This window comes from Crocodylus siamensis, chromosome 2, assembly GCF_052110815.1.
Source record: "Crocodylus siamensis isolate JL-2025a chromosome 2, ASM5211081v1, whole genome shotgun sequence".
NCBI lineage: Eukaryota > Metazoa > Chordata > Crocodylia > Crocodylidae > Crocodylus > Crocodylus siamensis.
The window spans coordinates 163,718,283-163,745,210 of record NC_143396.1 but is presented as its reverse complement, the minus strand read 5'-3'; the positions used below and the strand labels follow the sequence as shown (position 1 = coordinate 163,745,210).

Sequence of the window (26,928 nt, the reverse complement as noted above, 5' to 3'; positions counted from 1 at the left end):
GCAGCAGAGGGACTTCTCGGGCTGTGGGAAACGGCTTGGGAGAAACCAGAGCCGCCGGCCGGCTCCACAGAGCCCCCGGCGCCCCAGCGCCAGGCACCCGGGCGGGGCGGGGCGGCCGCTGGGAGCACAGCCTCACCCGGGACCCGACCTCGCTGCCCCACCGCTAACACGGCCCCGGCCCCGCGGCAGCCGACGCACGGGCAGGCCAGGGCAGGGCACGGCAGGGCAGCACGCCCCGCGCCTGCCCCGGGCTACCAGCGGCACCCCCGCCCCGCCCCGCCCTGCGCTGCGCTGAGCTGAGCTGGGGCCAAGCGGTCCGGGTCCGGCCGGCTGCATCAGCCCGCAGGCAAGCATCGGCTGCCCCTGCACCCCGCCCCGGGGTCCCCCGCTCACCGCCGGTCTCCCCACAGCTACGGCCACGGCCATCCCGCCCGCCCGCTCCGCACTGCTGCAGCGCTGCAGAGCCCCCGGCGGCCGCCGCGTCTGGCAGCAACATGGCCACCAGCGGGCGGCGCCGCGCGCTCCGGGGGGGGCCGCGCCGCGCGGGCCAATCCGCGCCGCCGCCCCCCGGAGGGGCAGGGCCCCGCGCCCCCGCCTCCAAGTTATTTATTGACTGATTTGAATTTTTTTTAAAGAATTTGTTTGTGTTCCCAGCCAAATCCATGAGTCAGTCCAGAACCGTAAGTGGCCCTACAACCGGCAAACATTCTCCACCCCCGCCGGCGGCTCCAGATATTTCCAAAGGTTTTCGGCGGGCATCCTACGTGCAGGCCCAAGCCCGCAGGCTCGGGGTTCAGATGCCCCCAAGTGTCGCCTGCCCTCAGCCATATGGCCTTAGGAGCCAGCTAGGGAGGAGCCTCCCCTTTCCATCAAGTGGGCTTTAAAGCCCAGCACCTTTGGCAGGTACTAATCCGCGCCAGGAGAGCAGTTATCCCTGGGAGCGCTTAAGGAAAAAGGCCTTCACGGACCCAGATATGTGGTGTTTCCCCTGCGTCGCCCCTGCCCGGGGGGGGAGCGGGGCTGGCAGCACCAGGGCTCCTGCACCTCCCCGCTCAGAGCGGCCAGCTGTGCCCTCCGGCCCGGCCGCACATGCACTAAGGGCCCCCGCGCAGCATGCCCGGTAGACATTGTCCGGGCACCAGCCCCACACACCTTGCTCCCACTCCCATGACCAGCAGTGGGGCTTACCATTTTTATGGTGTCACATTTCCTTCCCCCACCCCTGCCTTTCCTTGCCCCCATCCTCACCTCTCCAGGCCTGCTCTTCCATGGCTGTACCAACCCAGCTCCGTTCCCAGCCTCGCCTCCCCCCACCCTGCAACAGGCCCCAGAGCCCAGACCCTGCACCCATCCCCACCTGCAAGAACGCAACTGAGAAGACCCTGCCCCTGCCCCAGAGAGTTTCCAATCTTAGCACCAGTTACAGAAGGAAGGTGCCACTTCCACATAGTGGCATGGACTCCCATCATGCTCCATATGTTGGGGATCCTGCCCCCAAGCCCCTCAAAACAGGGGAGTGCCTCCTTGGGAAGGTTGCTCCAATGGCCTTCCCCAGCAGTAATATATGGCATGTGACAGGGGCTGGAGAAACAGAGAAAGGGAAGACGGGTGATGAGAATTGCTAGACCTCTCTCAGGCTTCAAAGGGTTTCACTGGGATGGGTCCTGTCTCATTTTTTGTTTACTTATTTTTAAGATCTGGCTCACTGGGATTGTGGCAGCCACACCCAAGCATTCAGAAATGCTCAGTAGCCACAAAGAAAACATTGAAAGCTTAGGGTCAAGTGATGTCAGAGATGAACCCCAGCTGGATCCTGCTGCTGTTTTAGAAGCTATTGATTCGTCCAAAATGCACAATTTCAATATTGAGGTTTCATAATATGTGCTGGAGCAATTTTTGAATGGCAGCCCACGACTGCCTGGTAGTCTCCCAAGCTGCAAATGAACCTGGTTTGTGTCATTCACAGAATTGTCCTCATCAATTTCCGCCCCCCCCCCCCGGCTTTTAAACACTCTCGGAAAAATAAGTAAATAATGTCTTTGGATCTGGTTCATCCTGTAACCTGCCAATGTCCAACCATAAAAAAAGGCCTGATAAGATCCCCAAGGCTCACTCACTGAAAATGATCAAACACTCTTGCCCCAACCCAGCAAAGCATTTTTTTCACTGGATTGTCAGCATGTAAGCAGCACTACTGGCTTCTGCATGCTTGAAACTAAGCATGTAGTGTTTAAGATTCTTGCTAGATCAGGACCACAGTATGGAGCATTTGCAGGACACGTACCATGTAACTTGCACAGAAAGCAGAGCAAAACAGCACCTTATAAATTAATTCAGAGGCTAACAACCTTTTCAAACTGTGAGCTCAAACAACCTGGCTCCACTCAGGCACGGGCTGGTTGGCTTCAGTGGCATGTCAGCAACAGTGGGGGTTGCCTACACTTGTGCCAGGGCCAGACAACTGGAAGCAGTGCCAGCACCACTTTTCCCCAGCCTCCTTGCTCCTCACTGGACAGCTTCCAGTCAGAAGGAGCTGTGCTGGGGCTGGGGAGCTGGGATCTGTGCTCACACTCCTGTTTTACATCCATCTGAGCTAGAAATTTGCATGATGCTGCTACAACAGCATAGGTGAATCTGTACATAAAACCCTTATCTTCCTTTTCCTCTTTTATAAGTTATTCAGTCCTTTGTAAGAGACCTTGAGCATTTGTTGGGAAGGACAGGCTATAGATCAAATATCATAAATGTATACATATCCTGAGGTGACTCATATACCTCCGCCTTTTCCATGGCTAGAAGCCGAATGGCTTCATGGAGAGACGCTTGACAGACTCTATAGAGTCCTGAACATTTCTGAGAAGTTCCCTAAGCTGTAACTTTTACTGTAGCAAGCTTCAAGCTCTTTTTTAGCAACAGTGTTGTATTTTGGGAACTTTTTCTATAAATGCTCCTTATTAATCTTGTTTTCATGATACTGTAATACAATTTGTTATATTATCCAGGCTGATGCTACAATAATGTCAAGATCTAACAGCATAGATCAGCTAGCTGAATGAATGTAAGTACAATAGGGACATGTCCACACATGCAGGCATGTGCACTTGCAGCAGCTCAAATAGCAGTGGCATAAGTTTGTGCCAGGGATTTGTCCCTTAGCACACATGCCTGAACATGCACTTCAGCGTGGGAAAAATTGTACCACTTTGGAGCAAACTGGGGGAGGTAGAGGCCCCAGCAGTATGAAAAGATGCCCTGGTGAGTAGCAAAGGGAACTTCTGAGGCCCAGCCAGTTGGTGTCTGGGGACACTACTTCCTTGTCCCAGCTGGACTGCTGAAGCAGCCCTAACCTAAAATGGCCCCTGCACCTTCTACCCACTGCAGGAGTCTGGCAGTAGAGGCTGCTGCCTGGCTGTGACCTGTGCATCTGCCAGACCCAGATGGAGACTGCACAGCTACCTGGGCTGTAGTATGAGTACTTCAGTAGAGCTGCCTGCACCTCTGGGCCAGCTGCCAGTGGGCCATAGCTGCACAGTTGGCCTTCATGTGGCACTTCTGTCATATCTTCTGGTTCCTTCACTCTGCCATCTAGGCAGCTATCATCTGGAGATGTGCTCATTGTGGTGGCCCACTATTAACTGTTGAAGCATGTCCTTGTGGCCCCAAATGGTCAGCCACCCTGCCTGCCCTCCAACTGGGTCCCCAGTGCTGGCCCTGGACAGATTCCTCTGCCCAGGTCTTGCCACTTGCCTCACCAGCAGGTGATCCTGGTGTTCCCTGTTAAAACCTGCAAATTCTCTCATAAGAAACCCAAATTCTCTTATTAAAATACCCCAAATCTGTGTTCTTCCATGATTGTAATGAAACACCTCTATATATAGTGAGATCAGTTGGGCTCCAGTGCGCAAGTTAGCATGGGAGTTTGAACAGGAGGGTGAGCAGGAGGGGCATGAGGCTCTAGGCAGTGATCCTGAAAAGAAGGGTCAACACAGCAGTAGCTCAGACTACTACCTGTGTGATAGTGGTGACACACTGCACCCCGAAGATCCCCCTCCTGCAGCTGGAGCCTATCCCTCTGGTACCACTGAGGCCTCCATCCAGATGGTTGAGGTCATTTCCTTCTATAATGAGGTGGACAGGGGAGGAAAGGTTGATGTCATTTACTTGGATTTCAAAAAAGCCTTTGACTTGGTCTCCCATGATGTCCTCATGGCAAAATTGGGGAACTGCAGCCTTGACAACCTTACAGTCCAGTGGCTGGGGAACTGGCTCTGTGGTTGGACCCAGAGAGTGATAGTCGATGGAACTGAGTCAGAATGGTACATGGTGACCAGTGGTGTCCCCCAGGGTTCAGTACTAAGACCAGTACTCTTTAATATATTCATAAATGTTCTGGATTTGGATGATAGAAGCAGACTGACTAAATTTGCAGACACCAAATTATGGGGAAGCGCAATCACACTAGAGGATAGGCTGGGGATTCAGGCCAACCTGGACAGGCTCTCAAGGTGGGCAGATCAAAACCTGATGATATTCAACATAGAGAAATGCAAGGTGCTCCACCTTGGGAGAAAGAACCCACATCATACCTATAGGCTCAGCAGTGCTACACTCACTAGCACTATGACCGAAAGAGCCTTGGGGGTCATGATTTTCTGACTTTCTGCCCTTTGGGCAGGGGGCTGGACCTGACGACTTTGCAAGGTCCCTTCCAGCTCTAATGTCTATTAAATCTATGAAATGGATATATTTACAATTTTAAAGCAATTTGGAAGCCTACCATTGCCTTCATCACCATAATAAAATGAATTGTAAATATCTATACACTTTGGTGTTTGCTTTTAGTTTTATGATGATAGAAAAATCAGACCTGCTCCTGCCCCCTTTGCTCACCAGGATGTGGGGTGCTAAGCAACACTGGGATACCAGTTCCCTACCCATGTCCCTCACTCCTGACCCACAGCCCCTGCCTGCCCCCCACTAGCTTCCTCCCAGCAGCAGCTCCATCCCAGCACCAAGATATGGGTCCAGCTGTACCTAGCAGTTCTTAGGCCTTACTGTTCTGCACCCTGCCCTTGTGCCCAGGCCCTAGCAATCCCCATGCCATTTCTGGGAAGTCCTCGACTGGGGCTCAGGGGCTGTGCTGGGCAAGCCCCTTTCATTCCAGTCCAGTCTTCCCCTGCACAGGCTGCTCTAGTGGGGCAGGGGGACTTTAAGCCCAACTCTGGTGGTCTTTCCTACCTGGAGCACTCCCCCAGCCCCCATCTCTTTCTCTCTCTCACACACGCCTCTGCTGCCACCTCCGCCTCTACCCCCAGCCCATCGCATCCCCCAAGTGGTTTCTGGGAGCAGGAGACCCTGCCAAGCTGGTGCCGCATGTCCCAGTACCACTGTCAGCATGGGGCAGGGCTGGGCAGCAGTGTGGCAGTTGCCCCTGCAGCTACAGTTCCTGACAGCAGGTCCCATCCTGTCTGGTGACTGGGCATGCAGGGTGTGAGATTTTTGGGGTGGGGGTGGGGGGAATGTGGGGCTTGGGAGGGAGAACTGGTGTGGGGAGGTGGGTGTGGGGGTTTCATGGAGATGAGGTTTGTGGGAGTAGTGTGGGGTTTGTACAGGAGTTTGTGGGTGTGGGGTTTGTGGGTGGAGAGGTTGTGGAGGGGCTGTGGGTGTTGGGGGGACTATGTAGGAGGGTGGGTCTCTCCCCCACACATGGTGCACATCCCCCCCTGCAGCAGCAGCAGCCATCCGGGTGCTCGTGGCCCACTCTTGGTAGAGACCCCTAGTGGTGCACAGTCCTCCCCCCCCCACAGCCCCACTTACCTGGGACAGAGCCTGGGTCCAGGCCACTGCTGCCAGCCTTGCCCCAATCCTATTTGCTCCAGCATGCTGCCTCAGCATGCTGGAGCAGCAGGGGCACACAGCAGGTAGAGACACTCTGGCAAGTGCTGGAGCATCTCTCTGGAGGACTCAGCCTCTATTTTTTTCAGCATTTTTTTTTAATAGCAGGATTTCCCTGCTATCAAATTTAGAGTCCATGCTGCAAATATGCAGTGCAGGGAACATTTTTTCATTCCTACAGTACCTCCTGCTTTGAGATGTGGCAACAGGCATTTGCTTGCTCCCTAACCACCACACTCCAGTTAACCACATGTGGGTTCTGCAATGACATTTCTTTCCTCCTTTTAAAGTTCTATAAGGAGCTCTGGCTGCCCTTTAATCAGGCTATTTGCTTTTGAAAAAGTACCTTTCTAAATTCCCTTATGTGTTAACAAAGTACTTAAAAGACCATCTCTGGCAAAGTACTTAATTAAATACCATCTTTGGCAAAGAACAAAGTAGTTAAAATACCATCTCTGCCTCTGGCCAGTAAAAGAAGGGGAGTTGTTTCCCATTGCTGCAGCTCTGCATACAATGAACCAAATCCTTGCAAATGTAACCCTGAATGAAACAGGGTTACAGTTACAATGGATTTGCTACATTTGCCTTACTAAAGGAACAGACAGACACAACAGTGAAACCAGACAGTTCACAGCTAAACCATATGTTTTCATAATCATACAGAGGTCAGTCCCAACTAGTGTGGTTGTGTCTACTTGAGACCAAACATGGAAAATGCTTACACAATGATTCACTTTGATAGTTATTCACAAGGTCTGTTATAGTTTCTTAAAAATAGGCATATGTGATTTATCATCATAACATGAATGATATTGGTAAAGACCATGCACGCTTTATGGTTCATAATACTCCGTAGATGCAGAAAAGCACATTTTTTTGCCATTTTCCAGTTGGTCTAATAAAAGGTATCATTTTGGAACCAAGAGTGCTAGTTTTTTGTATGTCTGTAGACTTAGGCTTTTACAAGTTAAATGCCTACAAAAAGGTCCCTAATTATACAGGCTGTGGTATTCTAGGAAGAAGTAACAAGGGGCTGTTTTAGGGTGAAGGTACCAGACCAGGATTCAGGACATCTGCGCTCAAACCTGGATCTGCTTTGTGACAGCATCTGATGAACTGAACTTGGGCTTATGAAAACTTGTACTCTTTATATATATTTTATTTAATTTGTCTATAAAGGTGACTCTCTACCCTGCCTACTGCCTTGCTTTGTGATTTCAGGCACATTATCTTGGGCCTGATTCAAAGCTCACTCTAAATCAATAACTTTCTACTGACTGGATTTCTTAGAGAGATACCTTTTATTGGAACAACTGTATAGAGTTATCTATCCCAACTATACAGTTGGTCCAATAAAAGATATCACCTAAAAATCCTTGCATCTTGAATAATTCCTGGACCATCGTAGCTACAACATCACTCTAGCACTACCATTTCTATTGACTTAAATTTGCTTTAGATCAAAGCCTAAATCTCCCTGTGCCTCCATTTCCCATCTGTAAAGTTGAGAGAGTTATATACCATTTCCAGTCCCCCACCCTGTGCCACTCTGCTTTCCCTGCTTTGTCTTTTTAGATTTCCAAGTCTTTGAGGTGGGGGCTGTTGTTTACTGTGGATATGTACAGTGCCTAGCACAAGAGGGCGCTAATCTCATCTAAACTTCTAAGGCAGTGGTTCTCAACCTTTTCAGACTTGAAGCACCCTTCATTGGACCTCAAGCATCCCTCCATAACTTCCATGAATTGAATGGCACCCATTTAAAGATATATCTTTATATATTACTTTAGTTACCTCCTGGCTGAGGGACTGGGTAGAGGGGTGAAGGATTGTCCAGGCAGGAACAAGCCTGAGCCTGCACTTATCAGCCTAGCTTATCTGGTTATCTCCTCACACTTTGCTGCACCCTTCAAAGGATATGGCAGCACCCTGGTTGAAAATCACTGCTCTAGGTATTACTATAACATAGGGATGGGCAAAATACAGGTGAGAGGGGACAGCTCAGGCTGTGGCATGTGCAGCTGGTCCCACTGCCACTGGGTGTGGAGGTGCTGCTTGCCCTATCCCTATGTACAGCTCTCAGGCAAGCTGGGAGATAAAGTCTGTTGGGCTGAGTGGTACAGTGGTGGGGTGGGGGCAGCATGGCAGTTAGACTTGGCTTCTAGGCAGCCGCCATGGCAGTGGCTCACTCTCACCTTTATGCTCCAGCTGCCACTGCCAGTGTCTCTGTTGCAGCCACTGGATTCAGCCCTGTTCCCTGGGCACTCTGGCCTGTCTGGCCCGCACCCATCACTGTGGGCACTAGATGGAGTGGGTGGACAGATGAGGTTTCAATGGAGATGGGCCTGGGACCCCTGAAAGCAGGGCACACTCAACTGGGTGAATGGGATGGGGTTGCAGGTAGATAGGGAGTGGCATCTGGGAGAGAGACAGGTAGGCGGGACCAGGGTCAGGGCCAGTGCTGGGGCCAGGATCATAAGGTAGTGACAGTGCAGGGCGAGGGCCCAGGGTACAGCCATGATCCATTCCCTGCTCCCTGCACATACCTGTGATGGGTGCAGGTTCTGCAGGCAGGGGCTGGCCACTGCCCACAGAACTAGCGCCCGTTGCAGGGATGTGCGATGAGCAGATCAGGTCTCAGCCCTGTGCTGTCACCACCCTGTGACCTTGGCCCTGCCCATCGACCCATTCCATTCCTGGACGCTGCTCCCTGCCTACCTGTGGCCCCATCCCATCAGCCCAGCTAAGCATAACCTGCCTGTTGAGAGCTGAGGCTGATCTCCATGGAGACCCTGCCTGGTCTGGCACCTCTGATGGCGGGTGCAGGCTGGACATAGCTGGATAGGATCAACTGACATCCCCCACCCCACCACCACCTGGTGATATAAACAGTGATGGGGGGCTGAAGGTGAGGTCAGCACCCCCTCCCCCAGCCCTCAAGAGTGCACCAAAATGCCTTAAATGGCCTTCCAGCCAAAATAATTGCCCATCACTGCTGTAGTACAAGTAAATAATAGTAATAAAGATTAAGGACTACATTTTTTAGTAAAAGAGATGCCCCGGTTACTTCCAGCCATCGTGAATACCAACATCTAAAGATTCACTTTAGGCATTTTTGATTAATACTAATTCAAATCAGTTCCTTATATCACATTTCACTAAGACATCAGTCATTATCATTTCTTGGCAAAGAAATGAAGTTTGCTTCTGTCTTTATTGTCTTCATTCCTTTGTGCCAGAGACCAGAGTCTCTCCCATCCCCAGAAATCTGCTCAGATATATGGTTTTTAATTGATTGTAATCTGATGCGATTATAGCATCACCTCAGTTCTTGAAGCTTTCAAAACACAGGGGAAGATTCAGGGCCAGATCCTATTTCATCTTTAGGGTACCTATAAGTAGAAATAGGCTCCTACCTGTCCCTGAGAAAAAAAAACACATTAACACAACAGCTAATCATCACCTCCTGCTAATCATCATTTTTGTGATGTTTGTTTCAGCCTTTCTTTTTCCTTACGGGTGAAACTGTGGCTCGCTACAAAAATAGATGTGTCAATGTTTTGGGGTTTTAATTTTATTTTCTGGAGCTCAAGCTGGATGAAACAGAATTGCACTTGGCACCTGCCTGGATCTATCTGGGTGCCTAATTGGTGGTACAGAATGTGCCTCTTAGTCTCTGGTCTTTTAAACATTACTAAAAGCAAGAATAAGACCCATGTATTCCAATTGTTTTATTTCTTGCCAGGCCATCTAATTAATTCTTCGGTTTAGCTGCAAATAGGCTAAGACCCCTCTTACGTAAATTGCAGACCCCTGTACCTTACTTACTAATGTCACTTGTGCTCTATGTACAGGGGCCTTCCAGGCAGAATAGCTTGCAGAATCAGGACTTAAAAGGCAAACCTGGTGTCTGACACTAGTTGTAGATTGACCAAGTTACAGGACATATGCCTTATATCAGTGTTTCTTTCTCACCTGATTGAACTTCCAAGGCAGTGGTTCTCGCGGCATCCCTTGAAAAATGCCATGTCTCAGTTTTTGACTACAGAACATAAAGCAATTCTTCTGTTGTGAAGAACTCGGAACAAATTACAACAGGGCAGAATGTTTTTGACAGATTCCTGTTTGTAATCTTTTGAATTCTTCTTGTAAATCACATTTGCACACCTGACTATGCTAATATAGTGTGGCACCCTGCATCACCCGTGGAAGGCAGCCTGGCTAAGAATCACGGTTCTGGAGGGAATGTCCAAGGAAGCAATGGGAAAGCAGAAGAAAGAAGGAGAAAAATAATGCAGAAAAAAAAAGAGAGAAAGAAGAAGAAATGAAGATGATTTTGTAGTCCCTCTTAGGTTGCTGGAGAACTGCATGTGGTTGTAGTGACATGGAGCACAGCACTATAGCAAATTAAAAGAGGCAGGTGACCCACAAAAGGCTGAGAATCATGGGCTTACATTGATTTTGTGGAGAGAAGTGTCTCAAAATGAGCTTATAAAATACGTTCTGATAGCACTGCAAATGGCACTCGCTGCTTAACACTAACCAATACTAAAATGAAACTTGCTTATACATAAGCATAAAAGTATTCTGAGGGGTCTGAAGATTAAAGGCCTGGTTAATCGTTACATGACTAGCTTTATGCCTATTGCATGATGAAGTTTTGATGCTACAAGATACTGGTGGCTTTGACTCAATCCAATCAACTCCAAATTTTACTTTGGGCATAATGGCATGAACCATCTTACTGGATCAGACAGCGAGAAAAGCTACATCTGTTTTTAAGTGATTTATTGAGACAAACCAGAGCACCCTGCAGGACTGAGTCCCATATTATACCACCCTAAAACTGAAGCAATTCAACATGAGCCCCATGGGGTCTTTGCAGTGACCTTTTGCTGGTTTTTTCATGATTTGAGCAATTTTTAAAACCCTACCACTATCTCTTAGGTCTGTGATCCTTTAGATTTCAGCCCAAAAACCAATTCAGCTTCTGCTGCTAAAGTTTCCAAAAGAAGTATGACTTATCCCCCTATCAACTCAACCAGGCAGTGATAACACCACCTTGCATTCATTTCAGTCAGAAGGATCCAAGAGTACTTTACAACCAACCATCAGCCAACTGGGAGGCCTAATTTAATTTACTTCTTGGATGTTAACATTGTTAATCAACTCACATCTGAGCCTCTTTGCAGAAACATCTCTAACTAATGCACTTATCTGATGGAGTTGTTTGTACTTGTCATTCTGAAGTTCCATTCCCTGAATGTTATTTATCAGCTGAAAAAGGCTGCTGGTTTTGAGCATCTAGATAAACATTCAGCTAGCTAGCTATGAGCTTCACTTCGTAAATCTACTGGATACAAAAAATCATGGACTCAATATAGAGATTGGATTTATGACACATTACAACCTGCCCAAATCTGATTCACCAGGTACCTGCCAGACCTTTTATGCTTTTCTTCCTGTGCCCCTTTCCTCTCCTCCCTTCCTTTTGTACCCTTTGTCTTCCTAATTTCCAGCTATTTACTTTTTCAGACAGCCTCTTTTCTGCCTTGGAACACTACTATAGTAGAGCCTCCCTCGTTTCCCCCCTCCCTTCCCTTTTCTACATTTTGCTTTCCTAATTTCCACCTATTTACATTCTCACTGACATCCTGTCACACTTTTAGTTTCTTTCATTCCTTGGAGTCTCAGAACAGCAGGGACTCCCTATATCTGATAAGGGTAATTAAGCCTGAAAGCTTGCAAAGAACTTTTTTCCAACTACTCAGTTGGTCTAATAAAAGATATCCCATCTACCAAAGAACCTTGCAGCTAGCTAGCAGATATTCTACAGATGGATTACACATGCAGGTAGCTGCTGTAGCCCTTACAAAATTGAAAAATATTATCATCACAACTACTAGACACCTAAGACACATCCAGACAAGCACATGCTGGGAATGAAAAAATGTTCCCTGCGCTGCATATTTGCAGGACCAGCTCTAAATTTGATACCTGGAAATCCAGGCATAACCCTCCCCCCCCAAAAAAAAAACCACAGAAAAAAACAGCTCAGGGCATGGTCCAGGAATATGCCCTGAGGCAACTGGAGGCTGGATCCTCCAGAAAGATGTTCTGGCATGTGGCCAGAACATCTCTATTGTGTTCCTGTTGCCCCAGCATGCTGCCTTAGTGTTCTGGGGCAAATAGGAGTGAGGCAAGGCTGCAGTGGTGGATTGGACCCAGGCGCTGTCCCAAGTAAGCAGAGACATGGGGGTGGGGAGATTGTGGATGTATGCCAGGGGGTGGGGGAGTGGTGGAGGTATGGAGGGATGTGGGGTGAGTATGGGAGCATGGGGTTTGTGGAGGAGCTTGAGAGGGGCCACCACATGCCTGCCCCCCTCACCTGCACCCTGCGGTGCTGGCAGTAGCAGCCAGATGGGCCTTCGGGGCCATGGCCTGGCTGCAGGAACATCCCCGTGAGGGCACAGGGCTGCATCACCCATGGGTGGGGGGTGTACATGCCGAATGGACTTGGCTCGGCCCAGCCTGGCCCACCCTGATAGTGTGCGACTTTGGACAAGAGCCATAGGTGGGTCCCAGTCCTACTGGGAGAATTTTGTGGGTTCTTTATAAACCTTGACCTAGCAGCTTTGGCAATTTGCTTTCCATCCTTTCCTGCTAGCTCTCAGGTTTCTATTGCAATTGATAGCATGCATGGCCTCATGAACTTTATGAAGCTCTATACCAGGAGTGGCCAACCTGTGGCATGCGTGAAGAAATCCCCTCTCCCTCTCTCTGACCCTCACTTGTGCCAGCCCAGGTAACTACTCTCCTCTTGGATCAGGCGGGTCAATCAGGTAACCTGGCCAGATAAAATTCCTAGGGGGAGGGGGGAGCACTCTTTCTTCAGGGTGGGTATCTTGAAAACTACAAGCAAGTACCCCAGGCAGAGGCCTGATAATTTCTGTAAGTAGAAAGCTAGAAACTTGCCAGAAGTTAGGACTTATGTATAAACAAATTACATCTTAAAAGGGTCCCTGTATCCAATCTCTGTAAAGACTCAAGTTGCTTTCGTCTGTTCAAAGTGTATTCTGACTTCCTTGTCCAAACCCCCTCTTCCCTCCCATCCCCCCACCCCAGTCAATAAAGGAGTCAGGTTACTCCCTACCTGGCCAGTGAAGCTTTTCTTTATATTTTCTTTCCGTTCTTCCTAATGCTATCTTAGGATGCTTCAGGCTGAAAGAAGTGCACAGAAATATTACTGTGGGAAAACTTGCTCTAGGTTCATGGGGTCTGTGTGCCCCAGGATGCACAAAGGCCTGCCAGAAACCAGTGCCTGGGTGGTGACAGCTTTACCCCAGGCTAGTGGGGGTTCTCTAGGAAGTGGGACAGCTGGCTGTAGGCTCCCCAAGGGGGACCCTTTAAGTGAGGTTTTGGGTCTGACACAGTGAGGTGGGGGAAACACCATGTATCTGGGTCCATGAAGGCAGTTATCCTTAAATGTTCCTGGGGTAACTGTTCTTCTGTTGTGGTTTAGTGCCCACCAAGATGTTGGGGCTTAAAGCCCACTTTATGGAAATGGAAGGCTCCTCCCTAGCTTGTGCCTGCAGCCATATGGCTGAGGGCAGGCAAAACTTGGGTCATCCATAGCTCCATAGTCGGTTGAGCGGGAAGGGACCTAAGCAGATCATCGAGTCTGACCCTCTGCCGTGGACAGGAAAGAATGCTGGAGTCAAACAACCCTGGCAAGGTGTCTATCTAGCCTCCTTTTAAAGACCCCCAGGGTAGGAGCAAGCACCACTTCCCTTGGAAGTTTGTTCCAGGTCCTAGCCACCCTGACTGTGAAGTAGCGCCTCCTGATGTCTAGCCTGAATCTACTCTCAGTCAACTTACGGCCATTATTTCTATTTACTCCTGGTAGTGCTCAGGGGAACAGGGTCTCTCCCATTCTCCGCTGGTCCCCCTTGGTAAGTTTATAGATGGCCACCAGACCCCCTCTCAGCCTTCTCTTGTGGAGGCTGAACAGGTTCAGGTCTTGTAGCCTCTCCTTATAGGGTCTGCCCTGATGCCCCCTGATCATGCGAGTGGCCCTCCTCTGCACCCTCTCGATGCTGGCCACATCCCTTCTGAAGAGCGGCGTCCAGACCTAGATGCAATACTCCAACTGCATCCTGACCAGTGCTGCATAGAGGGGGAGGATCACCTCCTTGGACCTGCTTGAGATGCATCTGTGGATACATGACAAGGTAAGGTTAGCCTTCCTGACCATGGCCCCACATCAGCAGCCCGTGTTCAACCTGGAATCAATAATGACTCCAAGATCCTTTTCTGCCTCTGCACTGATAAGAAGGGAGTTCCCCAGCCTATAGGTATGCTGCTGGTTCTTCCTCCTGAGGTGCAGTGCCTTGCACTTGTCAGTATTGAAACCCATCCTATTCTTATCTGCCCACCCCTGTAACCTGTCAAGGTCTAGTTGTAGCCTGTCCCTTCCTTCTAACATGCCCACTTCTCCCCACATTTTTAGTGTCATCCATGAAGCTGAACAGGGTGCTTTTCACCCCTTTGTCCAAGTCGCTGATGAAGATGTTGAACAGCGCAGGCCCAAGGACTGAGCCCTGGGGGACCCCACTGCCCACATCCCTCTAGGTTGAAAATGACCCATCCACCACCACTCTCTAAGTGTGGCCGTCCAGCCAATTTGTGACCCATCTGACTGTGTAGGCATCAATGCCACAGTCACCTAATTTTTTGATGAGAATGGGGCGAGAGACAGTATTGAAGGCCTTCCTAAAGTCCAGAAAGACTATGTCCACTGCAACACCTGTGTCCAAGGGTTTTGTGACCTGGTCATAGAAGGCCACCAGTTTGGTCTGACAGGACCTGCCTCGAATGAACCCATGTTGGTTGCCCCTAAGCATAATCTCCCCTGCTGGTCCCTCACAGATGTGCTCCTGGATGATTTTCTCAAAGAGCTTCCCCACGACTGAGGTAAGACTAATGGGCCTATAGTTTCCTGGTTCCTTCTTCCTCCCTTTTTTGAAAATGGGGACCACACTGGCTCTTTTCCAATCCTCTGGCACCTCTCCAGAGCACCATGAGTGCTCATAGAGCTGTGCCAGAGATCCCACAATATCCTCTGCCAATTCCCTTGGCACCCTTGGGTGGAGATCATCTGCCAATTTGAAGATGTCCAGTCCCACCAGAATTTCCCTGACCAGGTCCTTTCTGACCCTAGGCCTGGCTGCACCTCTCCTGAGTTCGTCCGAGATTCTGGTGGGGGGGATGTCCCAGTTCCTGCTCAGAAATATGGAGGCAAAGAATTTGTTAAAGAGGTCAGATTTATCATCTGGTGCAACCACCAGATTGCCAAGCGTGTCCTGTAGGGGCCCCACGTTACCCGGTGCCTTCTTTTTACTCCATATGTATTTAAAAAAAGGACTTCTTGTTGTCTTTAATCCAGGTCGCTAGTCCCAATTCCATCTCTGCCTTAGGGTTCCTAACAGCCCCCATACAGTCTCGAGCAATGGAGGTATAACTCCTCCTTGGTGATGGCCCCTCTGTTTTATGGGGTGTACTCCTCCTTTTTAGCTTTCAGATGAGCCTGAATGCCTTTGGTGAGCCTTGGGGGCTTTTGAGCACTCTTGCCCCCTTTGACTCACATTGGGATTGTCGCTCTTTGGGCTCCTTAAGGAACGACAACTCATCTTGGACTCTCAACACCCCTCCCCTCTGGGACCTCAGTGCCTCTCCAGCTAATCTTCTTAATTCATTGAAATCGGCCATCCTGAAGTCCAGGGCTGCTGCCTTGCTGCACGCCTTTGTCACCCAGCGCTGGATGGTGAATTCCAGTAGGCGATGATCGCTGTCACCCAGGTGATCGAGAACCCACAGTCCCCTCACCAGGTCGTTGCCTGTAGCCAGGACCAGGTCCAGCAAAGCATTCCTGGTGGGACTGTGCATCTCCTGGGTTAGGTGGAGGTCCTGTATCTCAGCTAGAAACCTATGTGAGCAGTCAGACCTAGCTCCTCCCAGCAGATGTCTGGGTAATTTAGGTCACCCATGATGACCACATTCCCTGACTAAGCTGCCTCCACGAGCTGACCTGAGAATTCCCAGGCCAGCTCTTCCTCCTGGTTGGGTGATCTGTAGTAGACACCCACTGTTAAGTCCCTTTCCCCCACACCGACCCCCTTGTATTCTAACCCAGAGCACTTCGGTCTGCCTCTCCTCTGACCCCGCCCGTGCTGTTTGTTGAGGGTGTGTATTGCTCTTTGACATAGAGCACCACACCCCCACCTTTCCTCCCCATCCTGTCCCCCCTGCATAGTCTGTAGCCCTTGATGTTTACTGCCCAGTCATGGATTGAATCCCACCACATTTCAGTGAGCCCCACTATATCCGGGTTTGTGTTAGCTAGCACAAACCCGAAGCCTCTGGGCTTGGGCCTGCACATAGGATGCCTACCAAAAGACTTTGGAAGTATCCAAAGCCCCTGGTGGGCGTGGAGGATATTTGCTGGTTGTAAGACCACTTATAGTTCTGGACTGACTCATGGATTTGGACTTTATTTGGCTTGGAACACAAAAAAATTCTTTAAAAAAAAAAAAGGCTGTCTCCATGTAGTAATACCCCCTACTGTGCCACCACAGCATGCATGCCACAAGTGACACTGTTGCACTTAAAAACAGGTTTTTAAACCTAGTACTCTGACAAACTGACACAACACTCAGGTGATGAATAGCGGAAAGGCTTGCTTTAATAACTACCAACAAGCTACAAAACTAAACGACAGAAAAAGACTCTTTCCCAATATAAAATGGGTTATTAGTCATACACAGAGCCCTGGCAAATACAAGTTGGCATTGTATTGTCTTAGCTGCAAAGAGATCTTTACCCAATGCAGACAGGAAGCAATTCTTGTACAGCCTTACAGCATGGATCCTTCACTTGTCAGCTGGGTGGCAGGATGACTTATTGGTCTTCCCTGAACTGAACACACCTTGCTGGCAGTTCTGTGTTGTTTTATACTGTTTAATTGTACAGCTTCAAAGCATTTTTTTTTTGATAGCTGGTCAATTAAGGTCTGAACAACACAGGAATGAAAAGGGGGGGACCATCATATTACAATTGCTAAATTTCCTGGTTCCTGTTTTTGGATTTGTCTAGGTATGAAGACTCGTGGTTCTCACAGCCACTGCAATTAAAGGTCAATTACATGTGATGGGCCTGGAGTGGTCAAACAGGATGCTTAGAGGCACTGGTTACCGGACCTGTTTTTGGGTATTTGTTTATCAATGGGGCAAATTTGTAATAGCTTATACGGTGGTCTACTTTACAAAATTCCAGGCTTACATTGAATGATTGAGACATCAGTAATGCCGTAGACACTGGATGCCTATTTTGAGAAATGTAAGCGTGTCATGTACAGGACATTTTTTTTCTGCATTCAATGCACCCTTTTACAGGTTTTGCTTGAAATGTATAATTAGATTTTTATCTTCTTTAGTTGCTAGTTCAGTTGAAATGCATATGTAGTTTCCTTGCCCTCTTTGGTTACACTGGCTCAGCCTCTCTCTCTGGCTTCCTTAGCTTGGACATACGCATGTGATGAAGGTCTCTGCCAACACTTTTAACCATCACTTGTATTATTTTATGGCATGGGTCTGGTATTGGATGCCTCATGCTCCACACCTAATGGGTTGCAAGTTATTAGCAGAGTTTGATTTTCTTGTGGCAGTCTTGTTACCACAACGCAGTCTTGCCCCAGCCACCGTCTTGCATTTTTGTGCAAGAGATACTGTTCCAAGCTTTCACAGTTTTCATATTCAGCAGCATAGGCAGCCTCTGTGTGCGGCATGTGGCAGACTGGGGAAGGAACAAGCAGCACAGGGCACGTAGGGCCAGAAAGTAGTGTGGGAGACTGGGTGGGGAGCAGAAAGCAGAGCAGCAGATCAGACAAGGGAAGGGGATTGGAGTGGCACTCAGGGAAGATGAAGAGCTGAATTTATGTGCCTACCAAACAGGTTGGCAAAGTCTTTGGGTACAGGTAATATCTTATTAGACCAACTAACTAGCTGCAAAAAAGTTATTTGCAAACATTTGGACACACGTGTTCTTCCTCAGGTAAAAGAAAAATGGTGAGAGATGACAGATGGTCAGAAATCTCTCGGGTATGAAAAAAAACAGTCTTTAGAAAGCTGTTCTGCAGGAATGCAAATCTGAAGGGTTTCAGGGAACAAAAGCGGTTGTTTACCTGTAGGTATCAGATGTCAGTCGGGGGGGCATAAAATCAGTGTTAAAAATTAGTCCTGGTTGTTGAAATTGGCTTTTTTTTCTAGATCCTAGATCCCTGCCAAACAGGTTGGCTCTCACTGTTCTGTACATTCCTAGGAACCCATCTGTTCATCCACAAGAAAGCTTTTAGTATTAAATAACTAGGAATGGGTCTCTTGCTCTCTCTCCTCACACCTTAAAATACAAGCTTGCATTAAAAAAATAACAACAGGATCAAGAAGAATAGAAATCTACATGTTATCCTCAGTCAACTAACTTAGAGCTGACATTCTCTGCCTGAAGACCCCCCATGTTCCTCTCTGAAAATGTTGTACTTGTGACTGTTATAAATGACACTTAAACTACCTCTAACTGAGAGAAGTGGGTGAAAGAAATGCACTTCAAACTGGCATTTCAAGTATTTGACTGTATGCATTTGTCACTGCTTTGGGCCCAGCCAATTTCTCTGGTTTCATTGCGCAAACAGTTGAGCTTAAGTCCTGTCATGAAATTTGCCAGTTTGCTGTGACTGCTGACATCAGTGGGATACACAATTTTAAGGATACATGGGTCCCACCCTGGGTGCTAAGAGCTTGTGCTGGTGGCTCCCACTTAAAAGCAGGCCTCCTAAGCCCTGATACTACTAATTCTGCACAAGAATAAATGCATCCCCAATGGTACTCAGCTGCACCAATGTCTCCCCGACAAAACGCTTGCTTAGAGCAGTGGTCTCCAAACTTTTTTGATTGCGCACCCCTATCAGTAAAAAATTTTTGGGCATGCACCCCCAATATATGTATATTTATATTTGCGCACCCCTATCAGTAAAAAATTTTTGAGCACGCACCCGCAATATATGTGTATTTATTTATTTATAAATTGCACACATGTACTACTGTACTAATATATTATGTACATTATAAAACATACACAAAAAAAGAAATTAAATCGTCTTTGTTTTTACCTCATAACGTGGCTGATGAAGAGCTCGTACTAGGAGTAGAAGTGTCAGCTCTGCCATTTTCTTGTTCGCTTGTGCTTGCATTATTAGTATTCTCTTCAATCTGCGGTTTCTTCGCAGGAATCTTGTTAAGCCACTTCTCCATTTTGTGAGGGTTAGTTTAGTTAAAACTAGATAATATAATCTGTAAATCCTCTTAACCAGGCACACGTAAACTGCAATACGTTGCAATACACTGAAAGCGAACGAACGTGTCTTCCCTCAGGATACCTCACAGACCGTACGTGACACATGACCGTCCAACATATGGACTGAGTGAGGGCGCCAGTATCAATCTGTATATTAAATATTAGCAAAGCTTAATTTCTTCCTTATTTTTTTAGATAAAAAATAAATAAAAGTACAAGTTCTAATAGTTTCTTTGCGCACCCCCTGAGATCGTCTCGGGGGTGCGCGCACCCCACTTTGGAGACCACTGGCTTAGAGAGCCTTAAATAGATTCTCATGAACAAGGGGACAGAAACACTCACGGAGGCGGGGACACAGACTGCCAAGAAGCTTGGATCCCGGATTCAAACTTGAGCAGGGAAGTAAGTGCACGTTACAGTATAGACCAGGGTTTCGTAAAAAACCAACAAAAAAACAACGGGGGAAAAAAAAACCTAGAGCAAGAAGCTACATGACTTTTGAATCCTTTAGTCAGTGCTGCTTTAATCTACGGAAATCCTGCACAATTTAAAGGGGGAAGAAATTCCATTGGTGGGGGGAGTAGCAGGGGGAGGGAGGAGAAAGCCCCCCTCCTTTTTCCTCTTCTAGAGAGAAAAATCTGCTCTCTTTGATCCACCCTCTTGGTATGCGCCTCTGCTTACCTGCCGACAAGTTGAAGCTCATCCTTCCCCTCCCTTCGTGTCCGGGACTCCGGGCTGAGTCCTGGGAGCGCGGGGAAGCCTCTGCCTGGCTGCGGGGCACGGGGGGAGTCGGTTCTTGGATGTGTCCCCGCTTCTCGCCCAGCCCCGGCCCGGGCCGGCTCTTCCCTGGCAGTGGGCGGGAGGGGACGGGGGCGGGACGCAGGTGAACCTGACTCCAGGAACTTGATCGGCGGCCGGGAGGAGGAGAGGAGAGGAGAGGAGCTGCCTGCCGGGCCGGGCCGGGCCGGGCCGGCGGACAGAGGCGCGGGTCGCTCGGACGCACGTGTGGACGCACCATGGCCGGGGAGCTGAGCCAGGAGGCCCTGCTGGACTTCCTGTGCCGGGCGGGCGGGGAGGTGAGCAACGCCGCCCTGCTGGGCCACTTCAGGCGCTTCCTGCGGGACCCGGCGCTGCCGGCCGAGCAGGTGCAGCGGCAGCGGGAGCAGTTCAAGGGCTTCGTGAACTCCGTGGCCACGGTGCGGCGGGGCGCGGGCGGCGCGGGCACCCGCGTGGTGCTCAGGAAGCGCTACCGGGACCTGCTGGGCGAGGAGCTGCAGCCGCCGCCCGCGGGGCAGCCGGCGGCGGGCGCCGGGGACAGGCCGCCCGGCGGGCCGCGCTGCAAGTGCCGGCAGGAGCGGCGGGTGCCGGCGCCGCCCGTGTTCAGGAGCATCCGGTGCCAGCTCTCCCTGCAGGACCTGCCCGGCTTCGTGGAGGAGGCCGGCGGCGGCGGCGGCAGCGACAGCGACAGCGGCAGCGGCAGCTGCTCGCCCCCCCGGGAGGCCGCGCCCGTCGGCGGGCGCGGGGAGGGCCCCGGGGGAGCGGTCGCCGGCCCCGCAGCGCAGCCGCCGCCCGGCCGCCGGGTGCCGCTGGAGCGGCGGGAGCACGCGTGGCTGGTGCGGGTGGCCGGCGGGCCGTGGCGGGCGGCGCGGGCGCTGCTGCAGGAGGAGCCGGGCCTGGCGGCGCGCAGGGACTTCATCTCGGGCTACACGGCGCTGCACTGGCTGGCCAAGCGCGGCGACCTGCGCGCCCTGCACGACCTGGTGGGCGCGGCGCGGCGGGCCGGCGTAGCCCTCGACCCCGACGCCCGCTCGGGCTGCGGCTACACGCCGCTGCACCTGGCGGCCATGCACGGGCAGCAGGCGGCCGTGGAGCTGCTGGTGCTGCAGCTCCGCGCCAAGGTGCACCTCAGGGACAGCAGCGGCCGCCGGCCCTGGCAGTACCTGGGCAGCGCCGCCTCCGGGGACACGTGGCGCCTGCTGGCGGCTCCCCGGGGCACCCCCATCTTCCCCACGCAGGCCTTGGCCGTCGGGAAGGCCAAGAGCCAGGAAGTGGCCCGGGGCCTCAGCCGGAAAACCTCCCTGGCCGCCTGTCTGCGCCCGCCGCACGTCCCGCGCCTGGTGGTGCCCAGGCCCCTGGCCCTGCAGGACAAGGAGGAGTACAGTGACTGAGCCACAGCACACAGCAGCGGAGCCTGCCCGAGGAGGCCTGGGTGCCAGGCATGCATTGTGGGGACTAGCCAGGCCTCTTGCCAACCTACTGCTTGCATGAGTAATTCGGGGCATTCCCCACCCTCCCCACTGAGACACGGGCTAATGCCCTCGCACCCCCCTGCCACAGGAGACTCCTGCCCTGGAGTGCTGACTCCCCCCCGCCCCTCACCTTCTTCCTGGCTCCAAGCTCCGACCACTGGCCTTAGAAAAGGAGGCGATGACTCTTCTTCCTGGGCACGTACTTCCAAGCACTGGCCTGCTTGGAAGGCTGAGGTGATGAGAGGTGTGCTCGGCCACAGGGAGTAAAGGTTAGAGGCCCCAAATCATCCCTCACTGACCTGTCTTTCATGGTCTAAGGGCTGTATGAGAGAGCACTTCTTGGAGTGAGGGGAGAGACAGATCATCAGGCTAGTGACTCGAACGCACATATTGTCATTATAAAATGACAGACACTCAAGTGACATAAGGCTGAGATTGGGGTATCCTTGACACTGTAGGCACCAACTTTTATTTTTCCCAGAGGCCTAAGATGATGGACATGTGAACAGTTTTATCCATTTCAGGGAGGACCCCCAAGTACTGGGTACCTCTGCTTGGTATCACTCTTGTGACTAGTAGAGATTACAGGGGTGTGGGAGTGCAGCCTTTTTGGCATTGGCGACATGTAGGGGGTGCACCCCATGGAAGCACCAGCCGCGAAACCGGAAGTGCACCCCAGGCTTTCTAGGGACTCAGTCTTTGAAATTGCTCTGAAAATCCAGGACTTGTTTTGGTTCTGTGAAGATTAAATGAGTGAATGGAAAAGGCACTACTTTCACTGAGGCATAATATATATTATTAGAACAACCTTTTATTTTTAAATGAATAAGGTTAATAAAGGCAGACAAAATTCTGTGGGTAAATGGGATAAGTTAATAAGACTTTATATAAAATATTGCTGCTACGTTAATATACACTTGCATGTATTAGTCCCTGTTTGTCATGCCCATTTCTGCTAGTTAGTATGAATATAGATATCTTTCTCATTCCGGAAGATGTTTGGTCCCCAAATGCAAGGTATTAGATGTTCTTTCTCATCCATGGTTGATAACTCTTTGAGGGTTTTAATGTCACAATATTAATACCACAGCAGCAGAAAAGCAGACCCATGTGCTGGTTTTCCAGTGGCTGTTTTGTTGGTTCTATTACATGTTATGCCTTCTGCCTGTCTGCCCAATTTGCACATGCAATTTATTCCTAAAAGCAACTGGCTGCTTGTCTCTCTCTTTTAAAAAAGACTTTAAGAATGTTCCATATGAATGTTTTATGCAGCCATATGAAATTTTTGTACAGAGATATGAAACACTGTTCTTAACAACCACAGAGCATTTCAATCAATCTGTGCACTATTTGTTCATCATGCTAATTGCTCAATTTCAGGAGTGGACTAGACAGTCACAGTGCTCCCTTTAATCTCAGGGGGTTTTAATGTGGAGATTGAGAGCCAGACCAGCTCTTAAAGCCACAGAGACTTAAGGGGCACCATGCCAGCAGCAGTTCTCACAGAGGTTTTGCCTGTGAAGGGGTGTTGCAGAGACATGCACATTGAGTGCATGGTCTTGAAGGTATAACCTGTTCATTCCAGAAAGGAATCCAAGCCATTGCCACAGTCCTGCTCTTCCCACAGGTGTTGGGGATGCTTATTAAACCTGGAGAATGCTTATTAACCTTATCTGTACTAATACTTTACTCCCTCCCCTCTTCTCCATCTGGAGATGAAATTCAACCAAAGCACAAAGAATTATCTTAAGGCTCTCCAGGACACCTCCATAGGGAGAGTAGGCCTGAGGAGGTATCTGCACCTACATTCTGTGGAATGAGTCCTTGTGCAGCCCCAAGCAAGCAGAAGGCCATACCAGGCCATACCAGGTGCGTTGCAACAGGAGAAGAGCTACAAATCAACCTTTGTGCGGACTTAGTGGGGCCAGCTCCCCCAGCAACTGGCCTTTGGGATTATGCAGCAGTTCTACCCTCTAACCCTGGGTTCATCTCCTAAAAATTCAAATACCTGAGCTTGGCAGAGTGCATCCTATGGCAGGAGCCCCAGCAATAGGTTCTGCCTGCCTGCTTCATGGATGCATGCTGGAGGAGGACCTGGGAGGAAGGGGATTGAACTCAGTGTGATTGCTTCAAGAGTGAAGGGGTTGCCCTGGGTCCCAGATCCTCCAAGCACATACCAAACCGATTTAGCAGAATACACAAGAGTAGCCCTATACCTTAAGCACATACATAAAGGTTTTCAGTGTTAGGCAGCAACGTAACTGGGGCAAAACCCTTACATCAGTGATTCTCAGTCATGACACTGCAGCACCCTGGGGGTGCTTTGAGAGCCTTTGAAGTGTGCTGCAGAGTGCCATGCAATGTTAGCACTGTTAGGTATGCAAACATGAAAAAGAAAAACCCAGATATTTCAAATAGGAATTCACAGTACCAAAAACCTTTCTGACTTGTGGTCTTTCTGGACTACTTTGCAACAGAAGAAATTGCTCCATTATTTTTTTGTAGTAAAACAAGAGTGAAAAGTAAGAGCTGGCATTCTCTGAGGTGACCTGATATTTAAAATAGTTGAGAATCACTGCTTTACATAATGTTTCTAACATGAACTACTAAAAGAAAGTGTACTTACCTCAGTCTTTAATCGAGGCCTGAGAATTCTGTCTGGCATAAAAGGGAGAAACTAAACAGTGGAACTTATTAGTGTTAACTCCCCCTTATTCCAGCCTTGTTTTTCTCTGCTGTTTATTAAACTGCTTCCTCTTCCAGTGAGAAGCTCTGGTTTATGTCTAAATGTGTCCTTTGGGGCCAGCTGCGTGGCACGGAGGGTAGAAACCTCTGTGCCCAACACCTTTGGTTTACAAAGGCTAGGGAAAGACATTCAAAAAGCCTGAGCCTGAATTGATTCAATTTTTGCAGGTTGGTCTAACCTGGCTAGATTGAATCAGTTTGCAACTGCACAGACATTTTCTCTGGACTGAGGAAATTCAGGCATGTGCCTGCAGTGACTCAGGCTAGAAGCCAAGGTTGCAAGAGCAGCCCTCTGTTCTGTTGCATAGTACTGAGCTTGGGGGGGAGAGGGTGGCCAGGCCCCGGCAGGACCTCTGATTAGGAAGGTTTGCTTGAACCATCCCAGGCTTTTCCCCACTTGCTGCTCAAGGGAGGGAGTGTTGTCAGCCCCCAGCCCCCGCTAGCACTTTGTGGCAAGTGGGAGTATGCCATGCATGCATTTGTTGATGATAGGGAGCTTTTCAATCTCCCTCCCTGCTTCTTTATACTGTCTGCAGCAAACTGACAGGAGAGCAAGCCAGTAGGGGGCTGATAACAGCATTTATCATCTGATCAGCCAAACAATAGACTCTCTCCATTACTTCAAACTCTTCTTAAACAGCTTATCAGCTGCCCTGTTGATTAGCTCCAAACAGTCCTAAGTGGTCACTGTTCTATCTGGCTGTCCCAGTGAAATTGGAGCCACTCACCACAGAAATACCTCACAGCATTAACTAACATAACCACATGCCTAGGATCCATGGGGCTGGGGTCTCTGTTGTGGGAGATGGGAGGGAGGGGGTGGGATTTCCTGCTTGATAGGTGAACAGTGAGTAGGGGGGGTAGGGCAGGGGGAAGCCAGGCTTACCCTGCTGTGCCTGCAAGTCTCTGTTGGAGCTTCAGCCAGGGAGCAGAGGGGGGGAGCCAGCCCAGCTTAGCCCAGCCCAGCCCAGCCCAGCCCAGAGAGCATGCCGGGACGCTGGGGGTGTCTGGTTTATTTTAAACCAGCAAGGGGTATGGAACAGACATTGCATAAACCGGTTTGAGCCAAATCAGTTAAGTCTGATACTACAGTCAGCCAGGTTTATCTTAAACTGGTTTCAGCCTGGTTTATGTGCACTGTACATCTGTTCTGTTATAGGTTTAAACCAGTTTCTAATCACTTAAACCAGTTTATGTGTAATGCCTGTCCCTAGCCAAGATGTGTGGAAGTGGAGGGCCCTCAGCATCTCATGGGACAGGGTGTGTGTGCCACAAGAAGTATTGGAGGGGAGGAGAAGATAGTCAAAGAGACAATAATTGCTGTGTGCCTATGTGAACTTCTATGAGTATTTAGCATGGCCATGACTAGTCTGACCACAGGCATCTCTCCTGGGAAATAATAACGAAGTCAACCTTCACTCTCACAGGAGTGACTCCTTTCAGTGCCTGGGAAATTAGTTGTCATGTAAACATTCCCTCCCCTAGTTCTGTCAACATTCCAGCCTTCTGCACCAATATTCCCGATGGTACCAGCCCACCTGGCTGCTAAACTCTTTCTTTGACTGTAAATGCTTGTGCTGCAAGAAAACAGGCATAAATCACACATGAAGAGGAGGGGGCTACAAGTGTCATTCTTTTGCTTTAAAAAATAGGGTTGCGTATGTGACTGCACAAATAAAGTTTGGTTAATTGACTGGTCAAATATTGGTCAAAACTTTTTTAAAAATTGCCAATAGGCCCAAATAATAAACAGAAAAAGCACAAATATTATTTCATTAAGAAATGTGTCAAAAACAAAAAAAAACCATATTTCTGCCGAGAAAAAAACAAAAAAAAGGGGGGGGTTTGGGTCAAATTACTGTAATTTCTGAGTGGTCAAAATATGCAGTCAATTGATTGGCCAATTGACAATATTTGACCAGTCAATTGACTGCTTTGCTAACCCTATTAAAAACATAAGTTTCTTGAACCTGTGCTGCAGGATCTCTCTTTTTGCTAACAGCACTAGAAAATCCTTTGCATGTTTATACCAGCAGATGCCTTTGCACAGGCCCTGTCAGTACAAACCCTTTAAATATGTGTTTAACTTCACTGCTGTCACTAATTGCACCCTGGTAACAAAGTCAAGCATGCATTCATGTGTTTGCACAACTTGAGCTACTGTCTAAACAACATATGCTAACAGGCTCAGGACTAATGCTTTGGACTTCAGTTTTCCCCTTGCCTGAGCTTTTAAGCAGAACAGGCAACCAAACACTGCAACATTGTGCTAATGCATTAGCCTTAGCAAGTGAAGTTGGCTAGGAGCTGAGTATAAATGTAAATGACATTGACTAGTCCATTTCTATTGACTTAGTTGAACAAATTCTATAAAGCACAATCAGAAATCTTAAACAGCAAAGACCAAATGAAATCTTAACATTTTACATGCCTTATCCTTTTAACAAACTACTAGCAGGGAAGGAACTTTTGAATTTTAGCCTTCCAGCAAATCCCTGTCAATTTAGGGTAAAGGAGGAATGGCCACAGAATGAGAGGTTAGTTACTACTTATAAATCAAGAAGGGACTGGAATCCTGTTCAGAAAAATTAATCTATTAATTGTTTGGAGAATGTCTCCTCCAGGAACTATAAAC

General features: G+C 49.3%; 2 protein-coding genes across 5 annotated transcripts in view; one reads left to right on the top strand and one right to left on the bottom strand.

The window, feature by feature from the left end:
• Nucleotides 1-19,333, bottom strand: part of LOC149871028 (septin-11) — a 120,319-nt gene extending 100,986 nt beyond the window's left edge. Inside the window, exon 1 of one of the 4 annotated variants that reach the window (XM_090032017.1) lies at nucleotides 19,115-19,333. In XM_090032017.1, coding sequence (XP_089888143.1) covers nucleotides 19,115-19,195 — 81 coding nt within the window. In that variant the 5' untranslated portion in view covers nucleotides 19,196-19,333. Of the gene's footprint in view, nucleotides 1-393; nucleotides 513-19,114 lie in introns of those variants that run through there. The other 3 variants (XM_090032018.1, XM_090032023.1, XM_090032021.1) reach the window with 3 other exon arrangements.
• An 839-nt stretch (nucleotides 19,334-20,172) lies between these two features.
• On the top strand, nucleotides 20,173-21,593 carry LOC149871027 (ankyrin repeat domain-containing protein SOWAHB-like). The gene has a single exon (XM_090032024.1). It carries the CDS (start codon nucleotides 20,316-20,318, stop codon nucleotides 21,465-21,467), a length of 1,152 nt encoding a protein of 383 aa, XP_089888150.1. The 5' UTR covers nucleotides 20,173-20,315; the 3' UTR covers nucleotides 21,468-21,593.
• The last annotated feature ends 5,335 nt before the right edge of the window (nucleotides 21,594-26,928 follow it).

Bases quoted from the DNA above. Each gene is read 5' to 3' on its own strand.
- LOC149871027 (XM_090032024.1), top strand. From the start codon at position 20,316: ATGGCCGGGGAGCTGAGCCAGGAGGCCCTGCTGGACTTCCTGTGCCGG.